Consider the following 22,422-nt stretch of genomic DNA (forward strand, 5'->3'; position numbering starts at 1 on the left):
TAACTGAAATTAACACCCGTTTACATATTCACAAAATATTTACTGAAAAATCTTAAAATTAAAATTGAAGATATTACTGAAATGAAAATATGAAATGTTTAGAATTGTAATTTGATTAATTGTATAATAATAAAGTGAATATAATTTTAAATACATATTTAAGCATTTTATTATTTTCATTTTATTGTCATTTATTAAATGTATTATAATATTAATGTAATAAGTTCTAAAGTCAAGAGTTTTGAAATGACAAGTGCAAACAAACATGGTTATATGACTTCATACTGCACATTTCTAAATTTTGAATTTAATGAATTAATAAAAAAGTTTAATGTAATAATTTATATTTACAATTATTATGTATAATTTAATTAATAAAATGTATTTAAGTTAATGCTTGATTTACGAACCTTATCCATCTATCTATATATATCTTTTTTTTTTTTTTTATCCATTATAATGTTAATAATGAAGAATGAGATGTGCATAAAATTACTGTGAAATTAAATAAAATGAACATTCACCAAATATTTACTGAAAAATATGAAAATTCATTGCAAACACATGGCTATATTTCTAATTCTGGAGTCATCTTAAACTGCTCAAACAAGATTCCTTATTTATTAGGCTTTACAGTCATATCGGTGGTGTTTTAGTGGAAACTCTGGTTACCATGGTACAGTTTTCTAGGAGAAATTTTTTTCTTCCTACCTCACCCTGATCTAACACATGCTCATTTGCAATCTTGTCTTTTTTGTTCAGATTTTCCTAACGGATTCTTTTAAACGCTTATCTTGAGCATGTTGCATGTCAATTTTTAGCAATTACACACGTGCACGTCCCTCACTTCTACGGCCGTCACATCTCACTCTGTCTCTAGTGTGTTCTCATAAAGCTCTCACTCAGATGATGTAATATTTACCTAATTACCATGGTCAAGTGAGCTTTAATCGAGTGGTCAGGATGTGACTAATTTTTTCATTTTGAGCTAATCCGTCACACTTTAACTCTGTGTGTGCATCCCACACTGATGCTCCGAGTAAAATAAAATTAATACTAAATAAACAAATATTAAAACGCCAGAGCAGGGATAATATAGTGGAATATGGAGGCAGGCTTACAGCTTTAGTCTGGTTTGGCAGTAACATAGTTATTAACAAGTACTAATGGCACCTCAATGCTGCTGTTTGATGCAAAGGGAGTGGTGTACGCTACAATATTCAGTATTTGTTTGAATCCATCAGACAAATGGTCCCTCGCTTCTAGTAGTTCTGTATTTCCTGTCATCTTCGCCTTGAAACCTCAATTCGTATTTTGGTTAAACTGATACCAGAAACCAAACGTTTTCTTGCCATTCGCTTCAACATTTGTTTTGTTATTCCACGTCCAAAAACGTTAAATTGCTCCATGTGTTTCCTGTGAATCAGGACAGAAAGGTAGTGAGCTTTATTTTAGTGGTCTGTTGTTCTTGGACCATCTCCAGACGTCTTGTATGTTTTCCTGTTGGAAGGAGTTTGGTTACAATTTCCTGTTGGTGCCTTTTGTCCATTGTGAGTCAGGGGTTTTTTATGCATATGTTACTTTACATGTTAATCATGTGATTTCACAACTCTCTAGGCTTTCTAGACTTTCTCCTGTTTATGTGATTGACGATTGGCTCATATCTTCCCTGTTCTGGAGTGTAGTGTGCTGTCTTTGTTCAGAACATCACAACGCCTACACATGTAGCATGAGTGACTCAAAGTTGCGCTGCAGTGATGATGAATATCACTTTCCATCTTGCTCTGACAGCAGCACTGCGCTCTGTTAAACGTTCATCCTCAAAGGGCGTTCAGCTGAGTGCGTTTGCAGCTACCTCCTTTACTGTCATTACAGTTAAGATGTCATCAGTTTTCTTGCTGCTAAAAATAGCATAAATTAGCATAAGGTTTCTCATTTCACAGCAGTATCATGTTGTTGGACTTTAAACGCAACTCATTAAAAATGAACACTTTTTTTAGAATGTTCTGCACTTTGGAATTCTATGGAATGATTTTAAATGTGGTATAATATTTTAAATGGAGTGGCTTGAACTATATTCTCAGGTAGCTGAAAGCCTAATAAAATTAGTTTAATAAATTAAATTATATTTACTAAACGAACATCCGTAGATCATGTAGAACTTGTGAACTTTTGTGGGGCTTCCTGTGAAATTCTTGCAACGTTTGCTTAGATATTCCAATTGGATGTTCAAACAGCGTTAAGTAGCCGTATGCGCAACGTTTTACAATTTTGAATTAATTGGATTTTGTGTTGTTAGAATGTTGATCAAAGTTTGTAAGTAGACAACGCAAAAAACTGTGCTTTCTGTTGCTTTGTTTGTTAGGTGTTTTATGTGTAGGCGATGATATGAATAACAAAACCCTTTATGTTAGTGCTCATAATGAATTTACGAACTTAATCCGAAAAGTTTGCTTTAGCGGGAGTTGCTTACTCAAATTCAGTTATTTTTGTACTGTTTTATTGCAAAATCATCAGATTTTAGAATGTTAGCTGAAATGTACACATTCATCAAGATACTGCTATCAGAAGTTCAAACACCGTTAAGTAGCCGTATGCGCAACAATTTAAAAATGTGATTCTGTTATTAGAACGTTGTTAAAATGTTTGTAAATGGACAACGTAAAATAACAACGATTTCTGTTGTTTTGTTTGTTTGGTGCTTAATGTGTAGGTGATGAGATGAATGTACGAGCTAATCTGAAAATGATGCTTTAGTGAGAGTTGTCTAGTCAAATTGGGTTATTTTTGACACGATTTTCACTGTAAAGTCATCAATTTTTAGAATGTTAACAACTAAGCCATTTTTCTGGTGCTTTATGTGTAGGCGATGTAATAATTTATGTTAGCCCTCAAAATAATTTACGAACTAATCCGAAAAAAGTTTCCGAAAAATATTTCAGAAATTTACTGGAAATTTTCCACCTTTTTGCAACCCTACTCAAAATTGGTTTTGTTTACCGATTTCTTACTGTAAAAGCGTCCATTTTCAAGATCTTTACAATCAAGTACAAATTCAAACATTCAGGAAAATATTCCTATCAGAAGTTCGAGCTATGTTAAGTAGCTGTATGCGAAAAGTTTACGATTTTGAATGAATGCAAATTTGCTGTTACTAAAACGTTGATCAAATGTTTGTAAATGGACGACAAAATAAAACGATGCTTTCTGTTGCTTTGTTTGTCTTTTGCTTTGGGTAGGCAATGACGTTAATAACAAAACCTTTTATGTTAGCGATCATAATGTACGAACTAATGTGAAAAGGCTGATTTAGCGAGGGTTGTACTTAAATTCAGTAATTTTTGTAAATTTTTCATTAAAAAAATCTGTTTTTAGGATGTTTACAATCAAGTGAAATTGACATATTCGTCAAGATACTATTATTGCATGTTCAAACAATGCAAAATATGCGAACCTTATATATGTATCAAGTATGGATCAAAAGTTTGTAAACTGACGACACAAAATAGAACAAAATGCTTTCTGTTGCTTCCCGTTTGTCTGCTGTAAACGTTATTTTTTCGTTCCCCCCTGCTGTGGCGTAATTATAAATAATTAGCATTCATCTTTGCATGTTGTACACCTGTGTCTTCTAACCTTAGTGGCTTTTTTTCTGCACAAATTCACACATTTAATGCAAATTTATTTCCTCTCTAAGCTTTGACTTTTTATTCTCATCTCACCCTCATTTACATCAGCGAGGGCTGTGATAGTAATGTCTCCGGTTGGCTTTTTAGACTATTGTTTAACTACCCTCTGCCATGTAATTTTCTGTAATTACGTTCAGCATCGTAATCATTTCATCTTCTGTTTTTCCCCCTCTTTTGCAGTCCCTTCAGTCTGAGTATGTTCAGTACTAAAGCCGCCACCTTCCGCTAACCCCCGTCCCGTGCTGCTGGCCTGGTTCCGACCCAGGACACCTTCACTGTAACCACCGATTTGCTGACTACTTGTCATAAAAGAGGAACGAAGCTGAAAGGAAATGCTTTGAGACTGAACTGTCAGCCTCATGGTATGATACGTCCTGCTATGACAGCTGCATGCTGTTAAATGACACAAACTTACTTTGGCCGTCCTTTCAAAATGTCTTTTCTTTTTTCTTTTTTTTTTTTAAAGAGATACTCTCCATGTATGGAATATGCATAGTTAAATATTTTTAGGTAATGAATTTTGTACTATTTTTGTCCTATTTTATCTGCAATTCTTAATGCTTGACAACAAGGTTTGTTGATATTTATGTATCTTTGGATTAGGGAATTTGTTCTGACGTAAATAATCACGTTTTTGTCTCCCGAGTGTGCTTACTGAGTAACATATCAAGTGCGAGGGCTATATTTGAAAGGTGCAAAATGGTTTGACAGCAACGTGTCATCTTCAAAGGGATTTTAAGCCCGCGAAGGCCATAAAAAGTGTGTTTTCTTCATTTGGGGTTTAAGGTTGGTTTGTCTCCACGCAACGGTGGACAGCTAATGAGAACACGACCAATTTGCAAGCAAACCTATTTATCTCGGGAAAATGAAGAGCTTTGTTTGTTCAGTACGAGTATAACAGGGTGGACTGCTTTTCTTTTTTCCCAGCCATTGTGACATCGTAATGTGCATTATTATTAAACTAATACAGATCTGAGCTCGCACACGTTTCAAGCGCATCAAGGGCTGTTGAAAACACAACAGTCGACACGTCACTTTTTAGGAGTGTTCATTTCACCAGCACATCTGATGTATAACATCTCAGAATGTAGTTTCAAGCTTTTGGCTGCTGTTTTTAACATGCACCGTTTTTACATAAAGTAGCTCAAACTGCTTAAAATATACAATAATGAAAACGAATACAAACAAAATTAATCGCAAACTCTATTACAGTAGATGAGCTTTTGTGTATTCGATGATAATGCATAACAAAACCCTTTGTTAGTGCACATAATGAATGTACAAACTAATCCGAAAAAGGTTGTTCCAGTGTTTGTCTCACATTTGGTTATTTTAGGATGTTTACAATCGAGCGCAATTATCGTACAATTATATGGCGCTTATTACGTTGTTCTTAAAGGTGACCAGCAGGTTTTAAGCTAAAACCTTTCGATTTTTTACTTCACATAAAAATTAAACACAGTCAGTCAGCCTCATGTCATAACATACTTGACCTTATTTCTTCTGTGAAACACAAAACAAGATTTTGTGCGATTCACTGAGCTCTGTTTAAGGACTGGGATTGTTGAGCTTAATAATGAAAGCACCATAAAAGTACGGCAAGTTGTCAATTCTGTGATAAGATGTCTTCAATTATAATTCTACAGAATTTTAAAAACCCCCTCAAATTTCATTAAAAAAAAAAAAGTATCCCATCAAAACATGTTGCTCCAGATTTGATGTCAATGTCAAGATGTGCAAGAAAAACATAAGTTTACGATCATGTCAAATCTGGCGCAAATTGTCATAAAAACAATTTAAATTAAATCGTAGATCTACAGCAGAGGGGAAGCTTACTGCAAATTGCAATGTACTTTTCATTTTGTTTGTCACGCAAAGCTATCGTACACATTTGGTAAACTTCGGTATCGTATTTCTTCTGAAAACAGCAGAAAGTACTTATATGGTGCAAGTTTGGACCTCAGCAGCCTTAATTTTATTGAATGGAAAAGAGCAGCATGAACATTGTTCTGAATATCATCTTTTGTGTTCCACAGAGGAAAGTCAATCATACAGGTTGAGTAAATTATGACAATTTTAATTTTGGGGTTAAACTAACCTACGAGTTTCTTTTTGAACAAATACTCCAATACAAGTTTATGCAATTATAACTTGATTGACTGTTCTGTATCTGTTAGTCCTGTAGCACTCTGTACATTCCAGATGGTGTTATGAATTATATGTGTATATATATATATGTTTTGGGAGAATCTTATTTGATTGAAGTATTCTACCTCTTTGACATATGATGTAAACTACTCTCTTGCTTATAAAAATATATATTTTTGGAGCAGTGTGTAAAGAAAATCTAACAATGTTTAAGAGCGGTGTTTGCTTTTCACAAACATACTCAGTGGACATTAAAATACAAAGTAGTGGGTTGTACATTATTCTTTTACAATGTAAACATGATTTCAAAGACCAGAACAAAATAAAAGACTAATTTTGCTTTAGCTTGTTCTTTTCTTTCATAATTTCTCTCAAGTGCATATTTCCAATTAGTCCTCTGCAGTGCTGTGCAGATTGTTATTGTGAATACCGCTTTTAACAGCTCCAAAGAAGTAAATTAAGTGCCAACGATTCTCTCTCCCTGACAACCAACAAAGTGTGAACTGCAAAATTGCCACACATTTGTGAACTAAAGCCTCATTTTGAGTCTATATGGCAGCAGGCGTCGGACCGTGGGCGTTTGGAGACAGAGCTGCAATCAAATTGTGTAGAAAGTAATGTGACATTTTAAAATACGTCACTTTACTTTCGACACAATTTGATGTTTGTATCTGTGTCGTGAATTTTCTCTTCTGCCCACTTTTAGAAAACTGTTTTGTAGGCCCAAAATGTTCTACTAAGGACTCGCTCAATCTTAATAGACCGTTCAGTTTTTGTTTTCAGTACTTGAACATTATAGCGGTCGTAAGTGTAACATTATATTTAATTTAAACCGTGGCTTCGTGTTTTCCCGAGCCCTTTCATTCAGCTTATAGTATAATATCTGTCTTTGAATAAACATTAAACTCAATGATCAACTCGAAGCAAATGGCAGGTTTCAAGGCTGCTGCTGCTGCACTCGTTATAATAATAGTGCTCAATATCTTTGAAATGGTTCTGGAAAGGCAACTGGACATGTCAAAACTGTCACCGTTGTTCTTTCTAACCTATACTTGATTTGAGGACTTGAGAAACGGATGAAGAAAATTCTCACGCTGCTCCTTTTTAAGGACCGATTAAAAAGCTCGAAAGTGCGCGGTTCCGGCAATAATTCAGTTGTATCCAGCACTATGCACTGATTATATTTAATCTACAGCTCAAATCTTAGATGTTTTAATGAATCAAAAATATACACCGAGATCAGTACAAATGAATGACTCTTGAGTCGGTTCTTTTATTGAATGAAAAACACAACGCTATCAGTTTAGTCCGATTCCCGAACAAACAGATGACTATTTAGTCTGTTTTTTTGTGTGTTTTTTTTATGAATCGCATACAGCGCGACCATTGTTTGTCCGATTGCAAAATCAATGACTCGTGTGCAGATTTTTTTTTTGTCAATTAAAATAGCCAGTGTTGCACGATTTCTGAACGAATCATTGATGCCTATGTTCTTTTTAGTGAATCAAAAACATGCAACACTATCAGTGTTTTCTTAAAGGGACAGTTCACCCAAAAATGAAAATTTTTTTCATTAATTACTCACCCTCACGTCGTTCCAAACCCATAAGACCTTCATTCATCTTCGGAACACGAATTAAGATATTTTTGATAAAATCCGAGAGCTCTTTGAACCCCCCATAGACAGTAAGGTTACTACCACGATCAAGGTCTAGAAACATAGCAAGGACATTGGTAAAATAGTCCATGTGACATGGTGCCGCTACTTACATTGAACACGCACATGCATTGTTTACATGAAGCGGAAGCAAGTGCATGTGTCATTATACTCTCTCTATAATGGCGGCGCGCTACAGGATTAGGAGGAGAAGAATTGTTGAATAAAGTTGTTTTTGTTTTCTTTGTGCACAAAAAGTATTCTCGTAGCTTCGTAAAATTACGGTTGAACCCCCTTTTGTCACATGGACTATTTTACCGATGTCCTTGACTGTGGTAGTTACCTTGCTGTCTATGGGAGGTTCAGAGAGCTCTCGGATTTCATCAAAAATATCTTCATTTGTGTTCTGAAGATGAACGAAGGTCTTACGGGTTTGGAACGACATGAGGGTGAGTAATTAATGACTGAATTCATTTTTTTTTTTTTGGGTGAACTATCCCTTTAACCTAAAAATATGACTCTTATTAGACTGTTCTTTTTAGTGAATAAAAAACAGAGAGCATAATCAGTGTTGTCTGATTCTTGAACACACAATTTATGAAACCGTGTTTTTTAGTGAATCAAAAACATACAGCGTGATCAGTGTCGTCTAGTTCTCAAATGCACAAATGACTCCTATGAGTACTATTGCCTACAATTAAATCGTATGACGAGTGAATCGTGTTTTAGTGAATTTCTTTTTTGATTCCCACTGAATGAATCATATGACTGATTCTCGATTAAATGAGATTTATGAGCCAGTTCTGTTTAGTGAATCAGAAACATGCAACACGGTCAGTGTAGTCCGATTCCTGATGAATGAATCGCATCAGTGGTAGTCGGATTTTCCAGTGAATGACTCTTATGAGCCTGTTTTTGTTAGTAAATCAGAAACATACAACGTAGTCAGATTCCTGACGAATAAATCGCGTCAGTGTGTAGTCTAATTCGCCAATGAATGACCCAATTATTTTTATTGAACTAAAACCATACATCGTCTTTTTGCTCTGGTTCTTCAAAAGCAATCAGAGTGGGTGTACATCTCCATTCTTCATTCACTTTCATTGTATGAAACAGAGCAGTGTGAACATCCTGCAAAACATCTCCTTTTCGAGTCCCACAGAAGAATTAAAGTCCTACAAATTTGAAACCACATGAAGATGAGTAAATGGTGCCGGAATGTCCACAATCATCGCAAACTAATATTAAGCTCTTGACTCAATTGACTCAGAATACATGCAACTCCTTTCCTCGTGTTCCTAAAGGTTCTCAATGGGGAGCCCATTATAAGACGCTCTATTGATTATCACAGGCTCGATCCATTATGAATAATTACTTGCCTTCATGGTGATTGTGCACCCTGGGAATAATGAACGACACATGAGAATGCAGCGTGGGCTCCTGTTGATCTCACGCCTCTCGTACTCACACACACATATAAACCTCGATTCTCCACCGCAGCATCACCAAAGGGAGCTGCGCTCTCTCACGCACACGTTCCTCTCACAATGTGAGATAAGATGAGATCTCCCATCATGCCAAACGACACAGATGTGTCGCTGTTGGCGTGCACTCTGGGTCGCGGCTCGCGCATCTCCCTCGCCACCGTCTACTCCTTCATGTGCGTTCTGGGAACCGTCCTCAACCTCCTGGTGATCTATTTGGTGGTGACGTTCAAGAAGCTTCGCACAGCCAGTAATGCATTTATCATGAACGGCTGCGTGGCGGATCTGCTGGTTTGTGCTTTCTGGATGCCCCACGAAGCAGTGGCCACCTCCACTGGGACTTTTTTGGTGATCGGTTACCAGGCGTTCAAAGAAGCGCTGCTGTTTCTGGGAATCACTGTGTCGCTGCTCTCCCACTCGCTTATTGCGGTCAACAGGTATGTTTTGATCACCAAAACCCCTGCTGTGTATCAAAGCCTGTATCAGAAGAGAAACACTGAATGGATGATCGCAGGATCGTGGTTGATCTCCTTGGGCTCCTTGTTCCCGTGGATCACGTCCTTTCGGTATCCGCCCGAAAGGTGTCGGGATGCTGAAGATGCTTCGTTCGCAAAGGGAACATCGTTGTCTGTTTTGTCCAGTCGGTTTGCTACTGGTACACTTGCGTTTACTATCATCGGACAGACTTTGGTTGTGGTCTACTGCTACTTTAAAATCTTCCGCCGAGTGCAAATAAGTGTGAAAAGAGTCAGTATTTTGAATTTCCAAATCGCGAACAACCTTCCTTATTCGTTCCCCAGAAAGGACAAGCGACTCGGCTTTTACGTTCTCGCAGTGTGCTTTATCTTTATTCTTACGACCGAGCCGATTTTTTGGGTTCTCGTCGCGGGACTCTTTGCCCCGGTGTCCGTTGTGCTTTGGACGTCAACGTGGATTGTGTTCTGCACTATATTCGTGTCCAATCCCTTTCTGTACACTTGGAAGAATGAGGAGTTTCGGAAGTCCTTCAGGTCTGTGATGAGAGGAGACTTCTTGCGGGGATCCACGGTTGGAGTCGAGCCCATCACCATCAGTACTATTTCTCACATCTTCCCCAGACAAAACAGCCGCAGGGCATTTCTGGGTGAGATGAACTGAGCTGGACCTGCGAAAGCTTACGACTAGTACTGTGGCCAAATTTCGCTTGTGCTTGTCCAAGATGCTTCTATAATCTGCTGGTGATTTTTCAGTCACGATGAGCTGCATGTGTTTTACAGTGTTTTGTAAAGATTTTGTAACTTGTTGAAGTGTGAAGTGTTTTTTGCACAACTGTGAAGGCTTCACTGCCACTTTTTAAATGAGAAATGTTTATGAATGTTCAAATAAATCAGAAAAAATCTCAACTTGCGCTGTTTCTCATCTTTATTTATTTTTTTTATAGTTTTTATATAAAATTAATATTATGATTTAACATTACTTTTACATAAAATTATTTTATTTAACAGTTATTTTAAAGCATTTAAAACATTTTAATTTGAATGAATATTTATACTGTATTCATATTATAAAATGCTTGTTTGTTTAGCCGTGCATTTTATTTAACATGTCTAAAATGTCAAATATAGTAATATATTATTTTGTATTAATATTCATAAAGTGTATTAATAATATATAAATGCTTTTTTTTATTTAATAGTGCATTTTATGTTTCATGTCAATTGTATTCATATTTTGAATTCATATAGAAAATCATAAGAAAATAATATTTAAAATGCTTAATTTTTTTAAAAGTGCATTTTTATAAGTGTAATTATATTCATAGATTTGATTTGGAATTAATATTCATAGCGTAATAATATTATTATATAAAATGCTTAGTTTATTTAACGTTTTAAATGGAAATTACTATATATTATTTTGAATGGATATACATAAAGCATATACAATTATTATGTAAAATGCTTAATATTTAATAGTGCATTTTATTTTAATAGCCTGTTTAAAATGTCAATTATATATGATAAATATTTAATTTTGAATTAATGTACATAAAGGGCATTAATAGTTATATCAAATGCTTACTATTTTATTTAATAGTGCTTTTTATTAAACAGCATGTTTAAAAAGTAGTTTATTTGGAATTAATATTCATAGTGTATTAGTAATTTGTATCAAAAGCTTAATATTGAATAGTACTTTTTATTTAACAGCTTGTTTAAATGTCAATTATATTACCATATTTTATATATTTATACATCATTAAGATAACATGTCATTTAATAATTTTGTTTATTTCGTAAAAGTATTAATAATATTAATATAATTTTTTATTAATAAGATTTTCAGCACCAATTAAATAGCCAAAATCTCATGTTTCTTTTCTTTTCAATTACAGTGTTAGACATTTTAATCGGTGCAAGAGCATCTGCGATGTGGTAAAGTTCAGTGGAGAGAATGGGATTTCTGAACCCTCTTGACATGGTGATAAAAAAGTTACATCCAGCCGTATCCGCTCTCAAACACTCGCTTACATAATCCTCAGACTATTGTTAAAAACCTGAGCAAGCATCTGTGCGAGCGTCCTGAAAGATGACAGATTTGTTGACTCAAAGTAAGTGGAAAGCAGCATTATAAAACAAAAAAACATAATACCATACTTTACTCATTTGAATTACATATGCAAATCATTTAATTATACATTTGCATAAATGAATACAATATATTCAAATGGATCAATCAACTTATAAAAAGTAATTAAAACCCTTTCAAATAAATCAGTTACATAAATCACCACAGCCTCTACCTCCATGATTTTAGCTGCTTCTTGTAGTTTAAGCATTTCTGGGAAAAAACCTGATCTGCCCAAGCTTATAAAAACATCAGCGGTTATTTTAATATGCAATCAGTCACTGGTAGTTCATAACTTCAAAGTGTACACAAAGTAATTTCCTGTAATTGGGAAGAACCCCTTCAGGACAGCAGAGGGAGCCCATGGAGGGATGGAGGAGAGCACAAAGCATTTAGGGCTGGGGAATTCCTCCATGGTTTATTTGGAGTGCTGAGGAGGTGGGTTACGATCCCTCCCCCTTCTACTATAAATCCGATCTAGAGTTGAATGAAAGAAAGCACATTAACTCTCTTGGAGCTCTTTGAATGTTCTTCAGAAGTGGACATCATGGATTTAGCTTTGCTGTTGACTTTGCTTCTTCCAGTTGCAGGTAAGTTTATACATTTACTTTTGGCTTTCTTGCAAACTCCAGTATTTTAACTACGTATGCTAAATAACCTGAATATTTTAACATATTTTAGAGTCTTACCATCTGCTCTTCTTTTAGGCATTGCAGCTTAAGGGTTATTAACTACAACTAACCTAAAATAAAAACATAAATTTTTTTTTGTTACTTAAAATAAATGTTAAGTGAAATAAAATATATTTAGCTTGTTGCCAAAGAAACATTTTCATTGCAATTTTGCTTAACTAAAATTGAAATAAAAATCATATAGACATATGTGACCCTGGACCACAAAACCAGTCTTAAGTGTTAATTTTTCAAAGTTGAGATTTATTCATAGCTGAATAAATAAGCTTTCCATTGATGTATGGTTTGTTAGGATAGGACAATATTTGGCAGAGATACAACTATTTGAAAATCTGGAATCTGAGGGTGCAAAAAAAATCAAAATATTGAGAAAATCGCCTTTAAAGTTGTCCAAATGAAGTCCTTAGCAATGCATATTACTAATCAAAAATTCAGTTTTAATATATTTACAGTAGGAAATTTACAAAATATCTTCATGGAGCATGATCTTTACTTAATATCCTAATGATTTTTGGCATAAAAGAAAAATCTATAATTTTGACCCATACAATGTATTTTTGGCTATTGCTACAAATATACCCCAGCGACTTAAGACTGGTTCTGTGCTCCAGGGTCACATATTTAAATAAAATTTAAAAAAAAAAAGACTAAAACTTAAAACATGAAATTAAAATGAAAACGGAATAAAACAAACATATATGCAGATTTGAGCATTATAAAACATCTTTACTTAACATAAGATTTATATTTTATATTTATATTTGTTAAATATATGATTTGATATTTGTATTTTTTTACGCATTTTTTGTGCATTATAATGTTTCCTCTTTAGTCAGTTGCTTTGTAATTGTGTGCATTTTTAGTTACTGATGCACAGAAATTCTAATAATGTAATATTTTATCTACTTTATATATTGTGAGCATTATAAAACATCTTTACTTAACATAAGATTTATATTTTATATTTATATTTGTTAAATATATGATTTGATATTTGTATTTTTTTACGCATTTTTTGTGCATTATAATGTTTCCTCTTTAGTCAGTTGCTTTGTAATTGTGTGCATTTTTAGTTACTGATGCACAGAAATTCTAATAATGTAATATTTTATCTACTTTATATATTGTGAGCATTATAAAACAAAATTCTCTATAAAAAATAATATAACACTTTTATGATTTAATGACATATTACACATAATTTCCACAATTATTGTAAATCATCATTATTTAAAAAATAGGACTTACTGATGAGTTAGTGATGAACTAATGGGCCGTGTTCTCTTGAATAGTTGTTTCCCACGTACTGGACCTGCCGTCCAAAGTTCTGTTCAAAGTGGGCGACAGGAGAGAGTTGACTTGCAGCATGTCTTCTTGCCCGGAGAAGGTGAAGTTCGTTTGGACCACAATAGAAGACAGACCGTTATTCACCACTACTGATTCACGGGACAGAGAATCTGTGATGGTCTTTGACAGTGTGATGAAGAATCACGAAAACACCATTCTGTGCAAAGCAACCTGTGGAAAGGAGACAAAACATGCGCCAACAACGGTTACAGTTTATTGTGAGTTCCTTGTATGTTCTCAGTTTCATTCAAACTTAAGTAGGCTTCATAATGCACTGTTAGCGGAGACCGGGGTAAGTTGTCACACATTTTACTCCAGTAAATATTTCTCAATGTATGTTTAACACTGGATTACTTTAAATTATAGACTAATTAATGGATTTACAGCAATTATGACTCAAATGCATTCATGAGAAAGCTAATTTGTAAAAGGTAACCATTGTTTTGGCCAATTTGTGTAATTAGATGTCCAAAATCTGAGATATGTGACGTCAGGCCCCGGTCTCTTATTTTTTTTAATGCTACATATGAATCACGTAAGCATGAAATATCTAAACTCATTTTATAGTTTGTTTTTGCTTGTTGACTAATATTTAAATCTTGGGATCCATTTCAGCTTTTCCAAAAAACCCAGTTATATCCGGATATGATAGCTTGAAACTGGGAGAGGAAAGCGTTTTGCGCTGTGAAGTATCTTCTGTACACCCTTTGGAGTTGCTTGAAGTGCAGTGGCTGTATGGTGACACAGTTCTTCATACTTATGAGGGCGAATCCGAAGGATATGCATATTCATTTCCTTTTATATTCACACCTTCTAATGAGGATGATGGGAAGGCAATAACATGCAGAGCATCACTCCCTGTGGATGGTATACCAGCTGATGAGATGACCAAGGAAACGTCTGTACCCATGACAGTTCTCTGTAAGCTACACTTGCATACTGTATATTAACATTAACTATTTTGAAATTAAACCCAAAACGGATGTGGGAATTATACTTCCTCTCTGAAGTAGATGACCCCCATGATCATTCGTTTTTCCCATTGCTTTCACAGCTGCACCGCATAATGTTAAAGTATCTGGAGTGACCGCCGTCCTGCTGGGATCCAGTTTAACTTTGACCTGTGAGGCCGAGGGCAAGCCAAAGCCTGCGTTTACATGGACGGCTCTTAAACCAGATGGCCAGTCTGTGGAAATGGGAAAGCATCAAGATCTCTTCATGCAAGACGTGTCTTTATCGGATGCTGGTACTTACCAGTGTGATGTTAGCAATGACTTGGGAAGTCAAAGGGCCAGCGTTTCAGTAGTCGTTCAAGGTTAGTGGTTCATTTAAAGGCATAGTTCAGCCAAAGATGAAAATCCTGTCATTAATTACTCACCCTCATGTCGCTCCAAACCTGTAAGACCTTCGTTCATCTTCAGAACACAAATAAAGGTATTTTTGAGTAAATCTGAGAGCTCTCTGACCCAGACAGATACTACCATGTTCAAGGAAAGGTAGTAAGGACATCGTTAAAGTAGTCTACTGACAGGGAAGAGAAGAAATTGTTTAATAAAATTTTTATTTTTGTTTTCTTTGCACACAAAAGGTATTCTCGTAGCTTCATAACATTACGGTTGAACCACTGATGTCACATGGACTATTTTAACGATGTCTTTACTACCTTTCTGGGCCTTGAACGTGGTAGTTATGTACGTTGCTGTCTATGGAGGCTCAGAAAGTCCTCAGATTTCATCAAAAATATCCTAATTTGTGTTTAGAAGATGAACGAAGGTCTTACGGCTTTTTAATTAATGACCGAATTTAAATTTTTGGGTGAACTATCCCTTTAATTCTTTAAACGTCTAATTTTGGTGAGAGCCAATAGCCTAGAAGGCAGCACTCCGACCCGAGTTTGATCTAAATAAAGGCAAAACCGCCGAAAAACATTAAAAAATTTCTAATTTCGAGACATTGCTTTGCTCCCAATTAAACAAATTTTTGAATTTCTTGGCAGCACCTCCTATGGATACCCTCATTGTAGCAAGTCCACAATCCACTCTGAAGGAAGGAGACTCTGTGAGCATTTCCTGCAATTCCAGCGGTGTTCCAGTGACACACGTGGTGCTCAGTAGGAGGGTGAATGGTGTAAAAACAGAGATAATGTCTAGAGAAGGGGCTGAAACATCAGTTACCATTGATTCCGTCAAGCTGGCCGACTCTGGCATGTTTGTGTGTGAGGCTTTCAATGATTATGGCAGTCAGGAGACCACTCTCAATCTAACTGTTGAAGGTAAGACCTTGAACGTCTGGGATTAGTGGATATTGTTGGTACAAAGATTGATCTGTTGAGCGCAGTTACAGTGGGGGTTGTATTGGTGTGTTAAATAGGAAGGCTGAATCAGTTGTGGTCTTTTATCTCCTAAAGATACTTTGAGAGTGATGAATAGCACTTACACAGATTCCTCATCCTCATCTTAAATATGAGCTTGAAGTTCAATGCTCTGCAACTCCAGTTTGAAGCACCAACTCTAAATTTGTCTTTTTTTCCCCTCACAGCTCATTTGCTAGAAGTGGCACTACAACCAGACGACGAGGTTGTGTTGGAAAAAGGCTCCAGCCTGATCCTCTCCTGTCAGGCTTCAGGATGTCCTCAACCCAAGTTCTCCTGGAAGAATCTTTCAAATATGCCGATCCTCAGTCGACTTAAAAGAGATGGCTTCCGGTCCCAGCTGGTTGTCGATCTAGTTGAGTTGGAAGATGAGGGAACTTACCTTTGTGAGGTCACGTGTGGCTCGATCAAGAAGTCCAAACAGACAGAAGTGAAAGTGTTTTGTAAGTATCTCGAAAGGTTTACCATCCAGTCTCGAGTTTACATAAAAAAAATTGTTTATATTGGGAGAAGGTCCTCAAGCATTAAGCCCGTTCACACTACAAGCGACACAATCCCATTCATTTCAATGGAGAGCTGGCGATTTCCGGCGACACGAGCGACAGTGGCCGTTGGCGACCGGATGGGGCTTGTCCAGCGACGCGACAAAGTTCAGAATACTTCAACTTTATGCAAATGAAGAGCAACTTTCGGGAGCGACAGCCAATAGGAAAGAACACAGTAGAGCTCATGTGATCGTTCTCCTCTCAGCCGTAGATAAAGATACGCAATGGAAGAAAGTAGGCTCTGTTTCTCATTCATTTTTGTTTGTATGTACGGATTTAATTTAGATTTAGATTATATTTAGTCTTTTGCCTCCAAAATGTTTGTACTTAGCGGCAAGAAACCTGATTCGCTGTCAAGGCAACCAGTATTGAGAACGCCTACTAGCAACCTCATCGCCAGCCCAAAAGTCGCTGCTAGTGGGAATGCAGCTTTATACTGGTCCTCAACTCTGAACCTCGAGATCCATTTTCCTGCAGAGTTTAGCTCCAACCCTAATCAAACACATCTGAACAAGCTAATCAAGGTCTTCATGATTAGTACAAAGTTGCAGGTAGATGTGTTTAATCCAGGTTGTAGCTAAACTCTGCATGAAACTGGATCTTAAGGTCCAGAGTTGATGACCCCTGTACTAAATAGTTAACTGGTTGATGAATGGAGAATGTATAATCAAGTTTTTAACATTTGAAGTTGAAATGTGTATTATCTACATCACTAGCATCACCAGTTGGAATCGCAAGACTGATTCACAAAAAGTTTTCTGAACATTTCCCACATCTACCATTGGTCGACAAAACAAATGATCCTGTCCAAAACTCATTGAGCCAAAATTGCTGTGTTTGGCTAGTTGGGATGCTCAAACAAAAAGGTTTAATAAGAGACTAAAACATTTAAATAGAAAACTAGTTAATCTTACTGTCAAAGAAAAAGTTCCCTTCTCTTTAACTTCTCAGCGTTTGAGTTGCAATTAACCAACTGTTTAAATGTGAGTCATCTGTCAACAGTAATTCAGCTCTCTTTGACATTGATTTGATGCAGGAAATAAAGCATTTATTATATTTTCCAGAATGAGAATGAACAAGGACTTGAGAGGTTAACAAAATGGATAATGTTGTCAAGATGTAATACTCTTCTGATAGAAACATTTTTGCTTTTAAGGTCATAGAAACTTACTTAAAATATTCTGTTGCTCTTGGCGGAAAACAACTCTTAGAATGTGCGAGGGAGTGTTGCTTTGTTTACATTGCATGTTTTACTACATATCGACTCTGTCAGAATGATGATCAGTTGTAGTCATTCAAGGTTCTCCTTAATTTTGTTGTATTTATTAGTCGGTGTGTATTTATACTTGAAAATGCTTAGATGTTCCATTTTCTTCTCTTATCAGCATTTCCAACAAGTCCTGTCGTGAAAAATTATGGACCTTCTCTGGTGGGAGAGATGATGAAATTGACCTGCACTGCTCAGGAAGTTTTCCCGGCCAACCTTTTCCAAATCCTGTGGATGGATGGAGAGCGAGAAGTGCATTTGGAAACTGGGTCATTTTCAAGTGGTACAATAAATCTGACTTCAGTGTATTCTTACCGTGTAAACACCGAAGACCAGGACAAACGCATCACCTGCAAAGTTTTGCTGGAAATGCGTGGTGTGCCAGCTGCTCAAGCAGTAAAGACAGCATCTACTACACTGTCCGTTTACTGTAAGTCAAGGTATTTCTTTGTTTCTTTTAAATATCAATTTGCCTTGGGTTTTTAAACATTGTGCTCCTTTTACAGATCCCCCGAGAGCAACCAGTATTACTGTGAGCCCACTGACGGAGTTGAAGGAAGGAGAATCTGTGAGCATTTCTTGTCTTTCTGACAGCTTTCCAGTGGGGCGTACAGTGCTGAGCAGGGTGATGAATGGTGGACAAACAGAGCTAATGACCAGTGATGGGCTTGAAACATTGTTTACCATCCCTTTGGTCGAGCTGGATGACTCTGGTGTCTATGTCTGTGAAACCTCTAATATGTATGGAAGCCACAACGATAGTGTGGAGATTACCGTGAAAGGTAAGTTACTAATTACATTCGGTCAAAATCAATCAGTGGCCACAGTATCAACATGTACAGTTTGAAGTATCAACAGTTATTTGAAATAAATTAACATTTTTAGAGTGCCTTGCTCTCCAGTTTGCCTTGTTCTCCTTTTCATCAAAACAGATCAATTGTGTTTTTCTCTTAAGTTGATCCTGTCTAGGCAACTGACAATTATTATGCCTCTCTTATCCCAGCACCACCCAGGAATACAACAGTGGAGATCTTTCCATCCACAGATGTTCAGGAGGGGCAGAATATCACCATCTGTTGTCGCTCGTTGAGCTTCCCTCCTCCTACGGTGGTCCTCAGCAAGCTGGATAGCGAGAAAAATGTCTACTCTCTTGATGGTGTATTCCTGATGATCAACCTCACTCCTAACGACACAGGCCTTTATCAGATCAACGTCACCAATCACCTGGGCTACGAGACTGAGATTTTCAATATTAGTGTGATGGGTGAGTAAAACTGGACGTATATCATATCAAGCTAATGTCTTTCTGAGTACACTGACTACATTTAGTTTGTGAATTAACACCATGTCCTAACCAGACATGACACGACCGATCAAGTTTTGCACAAGTTTTAACTTGTTCAAATTTACAAAATCCCAACCATTCGGAGCATATTTGACGCTTAATGTACATTTATGTGAAGTAGTATTTTGGACCAATGAAATTTCACTGTGGCCAGTGGTCCCCAGGTGCGACCAAAATTGCATACTGTGATATTTGACGAGGAACAAACTTGTTATGTGATATCCGGCATCAATTGTGTCGCTTCACTGATCCCTGACATAAGTTGCGTCGCTTCAGTGCCATTCACAACTCCTCTCCCATGGCCTGATGGGATAGTAAAGTGTCCATCAGATGTGCACTTCGTAATCTCGGTGAAAGTAGTGTGCCATCCTGGTACTTTTCGCCTTCTGTTTTATGAATGGGAATTTTGGAGATATTACTGTTACTGACACTGTTGAAAATGAGGCTATGAGGAATAGGCTTACTTTTTTACAATGGCATGTGCTGAATAAAAGTCATCGATCATGTAATTTTGCACAACTTTTAGTGAGTTTTTTGCTTTGACATTTCGTCAGCTGAGCAATCGGTATTGTTATACAATGGTACAAACCATAGAACACACTGTACTTCTATCCCTCACAGTCTCATTTTCTTTCCTGTCAAAAATTGAATATGGTGCTACCCTGAGGTACCATGTCAAAACCCAAGGGTAGATTGACTAAATGTGTCATAGGTTTTCTCAATTGCGGTTTGTTAGGACAAGCGAAAAAAACATTTTTTCAAACATTTTACAGCATATTTCCAATTTGCCAATCTCTTTGACTTTTCATTACAGAGAAAAGAGTCAACCCTCCATTAGGCTGGAATGACTTTCTAATCCCTGCGATTTGCCTGGGAGTTGCTGCTGCGCTGCTCGGTGTTGTGGTGTACGTGTGGAGAGCTAGAAAGAAGGGATCATACGACCTTACAAAGTGCAATCTGAGCACTGTGTAGACTGTGTTTACATTCCATGGACTGTTTTGGAAGCAGCTACGCATGGCTGAACTGTCTTGTTAGGGCCTCCATAAAGCGAGAACTGCAGGTGACTGGATTCATCACCTTGAACATCAGGTGACAATAACCCAGCTGGATGGGAAACTGCATTCTCCACAGCCAGAGACAATCAATGTGACCGTGATTTGCCACGCATCCCCAGAGGAAGGAAATCGACCCGGAGCGGTTTCTTTGTGGTCTTTGTGTTGGGAAGTATCAGCTGTTTTTGAGACCACCTTGTCTGCACTTAAAGAAGTGTGAAAGTCTAAGCTTAAAATACAAATAAAAACAACTGTGAATCATAGGTTTAAATACTTTAGCATTATGAGAAAATAACCACCAAGTATTGATTGAACTGTTTGATACATTTTAGAAGTCTATAACAGTCTGTCTGATGTACCGAAGTAGATATTGTGCCCTAAAAAAAATCTGTATTTAATTATGTGTGAAGTTTTGTCAAATGCTTTCATTTTCATATTTATTAAACTAGCAGCTTTCTGTCATTTGATCTGGGAAGGTGTTTTATGGGAAAATCCAGGGAAGGTGTTTTATGGGAAAATCCAGGGAAATTTTTAGAGTTACAGGAATCTGTTAAAGCTTCACTTTCTCTTTTGACATTTCACTTTCGCATTTCGGTTTTCCTGCAATGTTATACTTTCCATTCAGCACAATAAAGGTGGGATGATTTGGAAAGGCATATTCACACAGCATGTGTAAAAGCCATTTCCGAAATTCCAACAAGACAGGAACAAGTTGATCAAAACAAGAACTAACACACCTTCCAAAAATAAACCACTTCACATTTGTGCCTCCATCCTTTCAAGACCAATCAGACCTTCTGAAAAACACCCCTATCTGATTCTTATTTACTTTGGCTTGCAAATTAAGACCAAACGATTCAAAAAATGATTCCTCACTACTTTTTTAGTGTCTTATATTGATTTGTTTTTTCAGGGTTGCTATAAAAGGCTGTGGCCATGGTGACCATCCAGATGCAATGGGAAAGGAGGGTGGGTCGTGTTTTCATGTTCCGCAGAGAAAAGAAGGAGAAGCAAAGGTGCGAATGGAGCTGTGTTCTCTTAGAAAGATGGAGGGCCACTCACCTATTTCTTTTTTTAACCTCTTCATATTAAATTTAGTACAATCTTTTTGAAGAACCAGCAGTAAGTAATGTTCTTGCTTAAGAAAAATGGCAGTATTTTATCATACATGCGCTAATATTTGTCTTTGTTTTGACACTATACCTCACAAACGTTTCCAAAGAGGCCAGTGTTTGACTAAGTATGAGTAATAATAGTGATGAATGACTAACTGATGAAATCCTGATTTATAAGTGTGTTTTCCAGTAAAACACTTACCACGTCCTTATGTGTATTGTACTTCAAGTGTGTGTTAGTGGTGTAAGTGCCATCCTTGTGAACCTATACTATCAGAGTAATTGGATGATGGTCAAGAACATCTCATTCTTGTTCTCGGGAGCCTGTTTGCTGACATCTGATTTTTTGAAGTGACTCATATTTGAAGGAACGCTTCAACAGTGATTCATCTTGTCTAGTTTTTAGCTGGGTTTCAGACCAAACGAATACCATTGACTACAAGAATAAAACATTTAGGAGCCATATGACTTTTTTTAGTTGATAAATTATAGAATTGCTTGGTACAAATGGTAGTTCAGACCAGTCTGTAGACTGATGTACTTTGAGTAACAATTCCTGGTTCATTTCTAATCGAAAAACGACTCGCGCAATTCATCAACGGCTCTAAATGATTCACTGACTACGTGAATATGACTCAAACAGATAAGAGTTCTACATATTTATCTCAGTGATTAAAAAGAACTGCTTCATAAGAGTTGTTTGTCTGCTTCATAGAGTTGTCTAATAATGAGGTGATATTTAAAGATATCTGATATAATGATATTATATAACTAGACTAGGTTAGATTTTAAGCTATTTTTTTCTTGTCACATTTGGTAATATTTAGCCCTATATGAAAATGAACCATAGTTTTATTGTAGTTAAAGTGTAATAACCATGTTTTTTGGCAGATTGATTACCATTTGTATAACCACAGTTTTACTACAAATAACATGGTTAAACTGTGGTTAGTGTAACAAAACCATGGTTAATTTTTGCAAGGGAGGTCATGTTCTTAAGATCTGATAAGTGAGATCTGGTTATTATTTAAAGATTCATATGTTTCTTTCCTAATTAGTGAAATTAAGATGAACAAACACCTAACACTGGACTGCATTTACTA

At 36.4% G+C, this 22,422-nt stretch overlaps 3 protein-coding genes across 3 annotated transcripts in view; all 3 read left to right on the forward strand.

Annotated features, from left to right (window-relative positions):
• Positions 1 to 6,174, forward strand: part of LOC107592738 (dual specificity protein phosphatase CDC14A-like) — a 45,883-nt gene extending 39,709 nt beyond the window's left edge. The window contains exon 17 of the mRNA XM_016282291.1: positions 3,870 to 6,174. Coding sequence (XP_016137777.1) covers positions 3,870 to 3,899 — 30 coding nt within the window. The 3' untranslated portion in view covers positions 3,900 to 6,174. The remainder of the gene's footprint in view (positions 1 to 3,869) is intronic.
• A 2,573-nt stretch (positions 6,175 to 8,747) lies between these two features.
• Positions 8,748 to 10,311, forward strand: LOC107592712 (probable G-protein coupled receptor 88). Its single transcript, XM_016282260.1, has one exon. It carries the CDS (start codon positions 9,054 to 9,056, stop codon positions 10,113 to 10,115), a length of 1,062 nt encoding a protein of 353 aa, XP_016137746.1. The 5' UTR covers positions 8,748 to 9,053; the 3' UTR covers positions 10,116 to 10,311.
• Positions 10,312 to 12,067: 1,756 nt separating this feature from the next.
• LOC107592710 (vascular cell adhesion protein 1-like) lies at positions 12,068 to 20,721 on the forward strand. The gene is made up of 10 exons (XM_016282258.1): positions 12,068 to 12,175; positions 13,570 to 13,842; positions 14,240 to 14,545; positions 14,679 to 14,939; positions 15,621 to 15,896; positions 16,163 to 16,438; positions 17,926 to 18,237; positions 18,314 to 18,589; positions 18,811 to 19,071; positions 19,967 to 20,721. The coding sequence occupies exons 1-10, from the start codon at positions 12,073 to 12,075 to the stop codon at positions 20,122 to 20,124; spliced, it is 2,502 nt and encodes an 833-aa protein (XP_016137744.1). The 5' UTR covers positions 12,068 to 12,072; the 3' UTR covers positions 20,125 to 20,721.
• The last annotated feature ends 1,701 nt before the right edge of the window (positions 20,722 to 22,422 follow it).

The sequence above is a fragment of the Sinocyclocheilus grahami genome, unplaced genomic scaffold, assembly GCF_001515645.1.
Source record: "Sinocyclocheilus grahami isolate Dianchi unplaced genomic scaffold, SAMN03320097.WGS_v1.1 scaffold157.1, whole genome shotgun sequence".
Taxonomy (NCBI): Eukaryota; Metazoa; Chordata; class Actinopteri; order Cypriniformes; family Cyprinidae; genus Sinocyclocheilus; species Sinocyclocheilus grahami.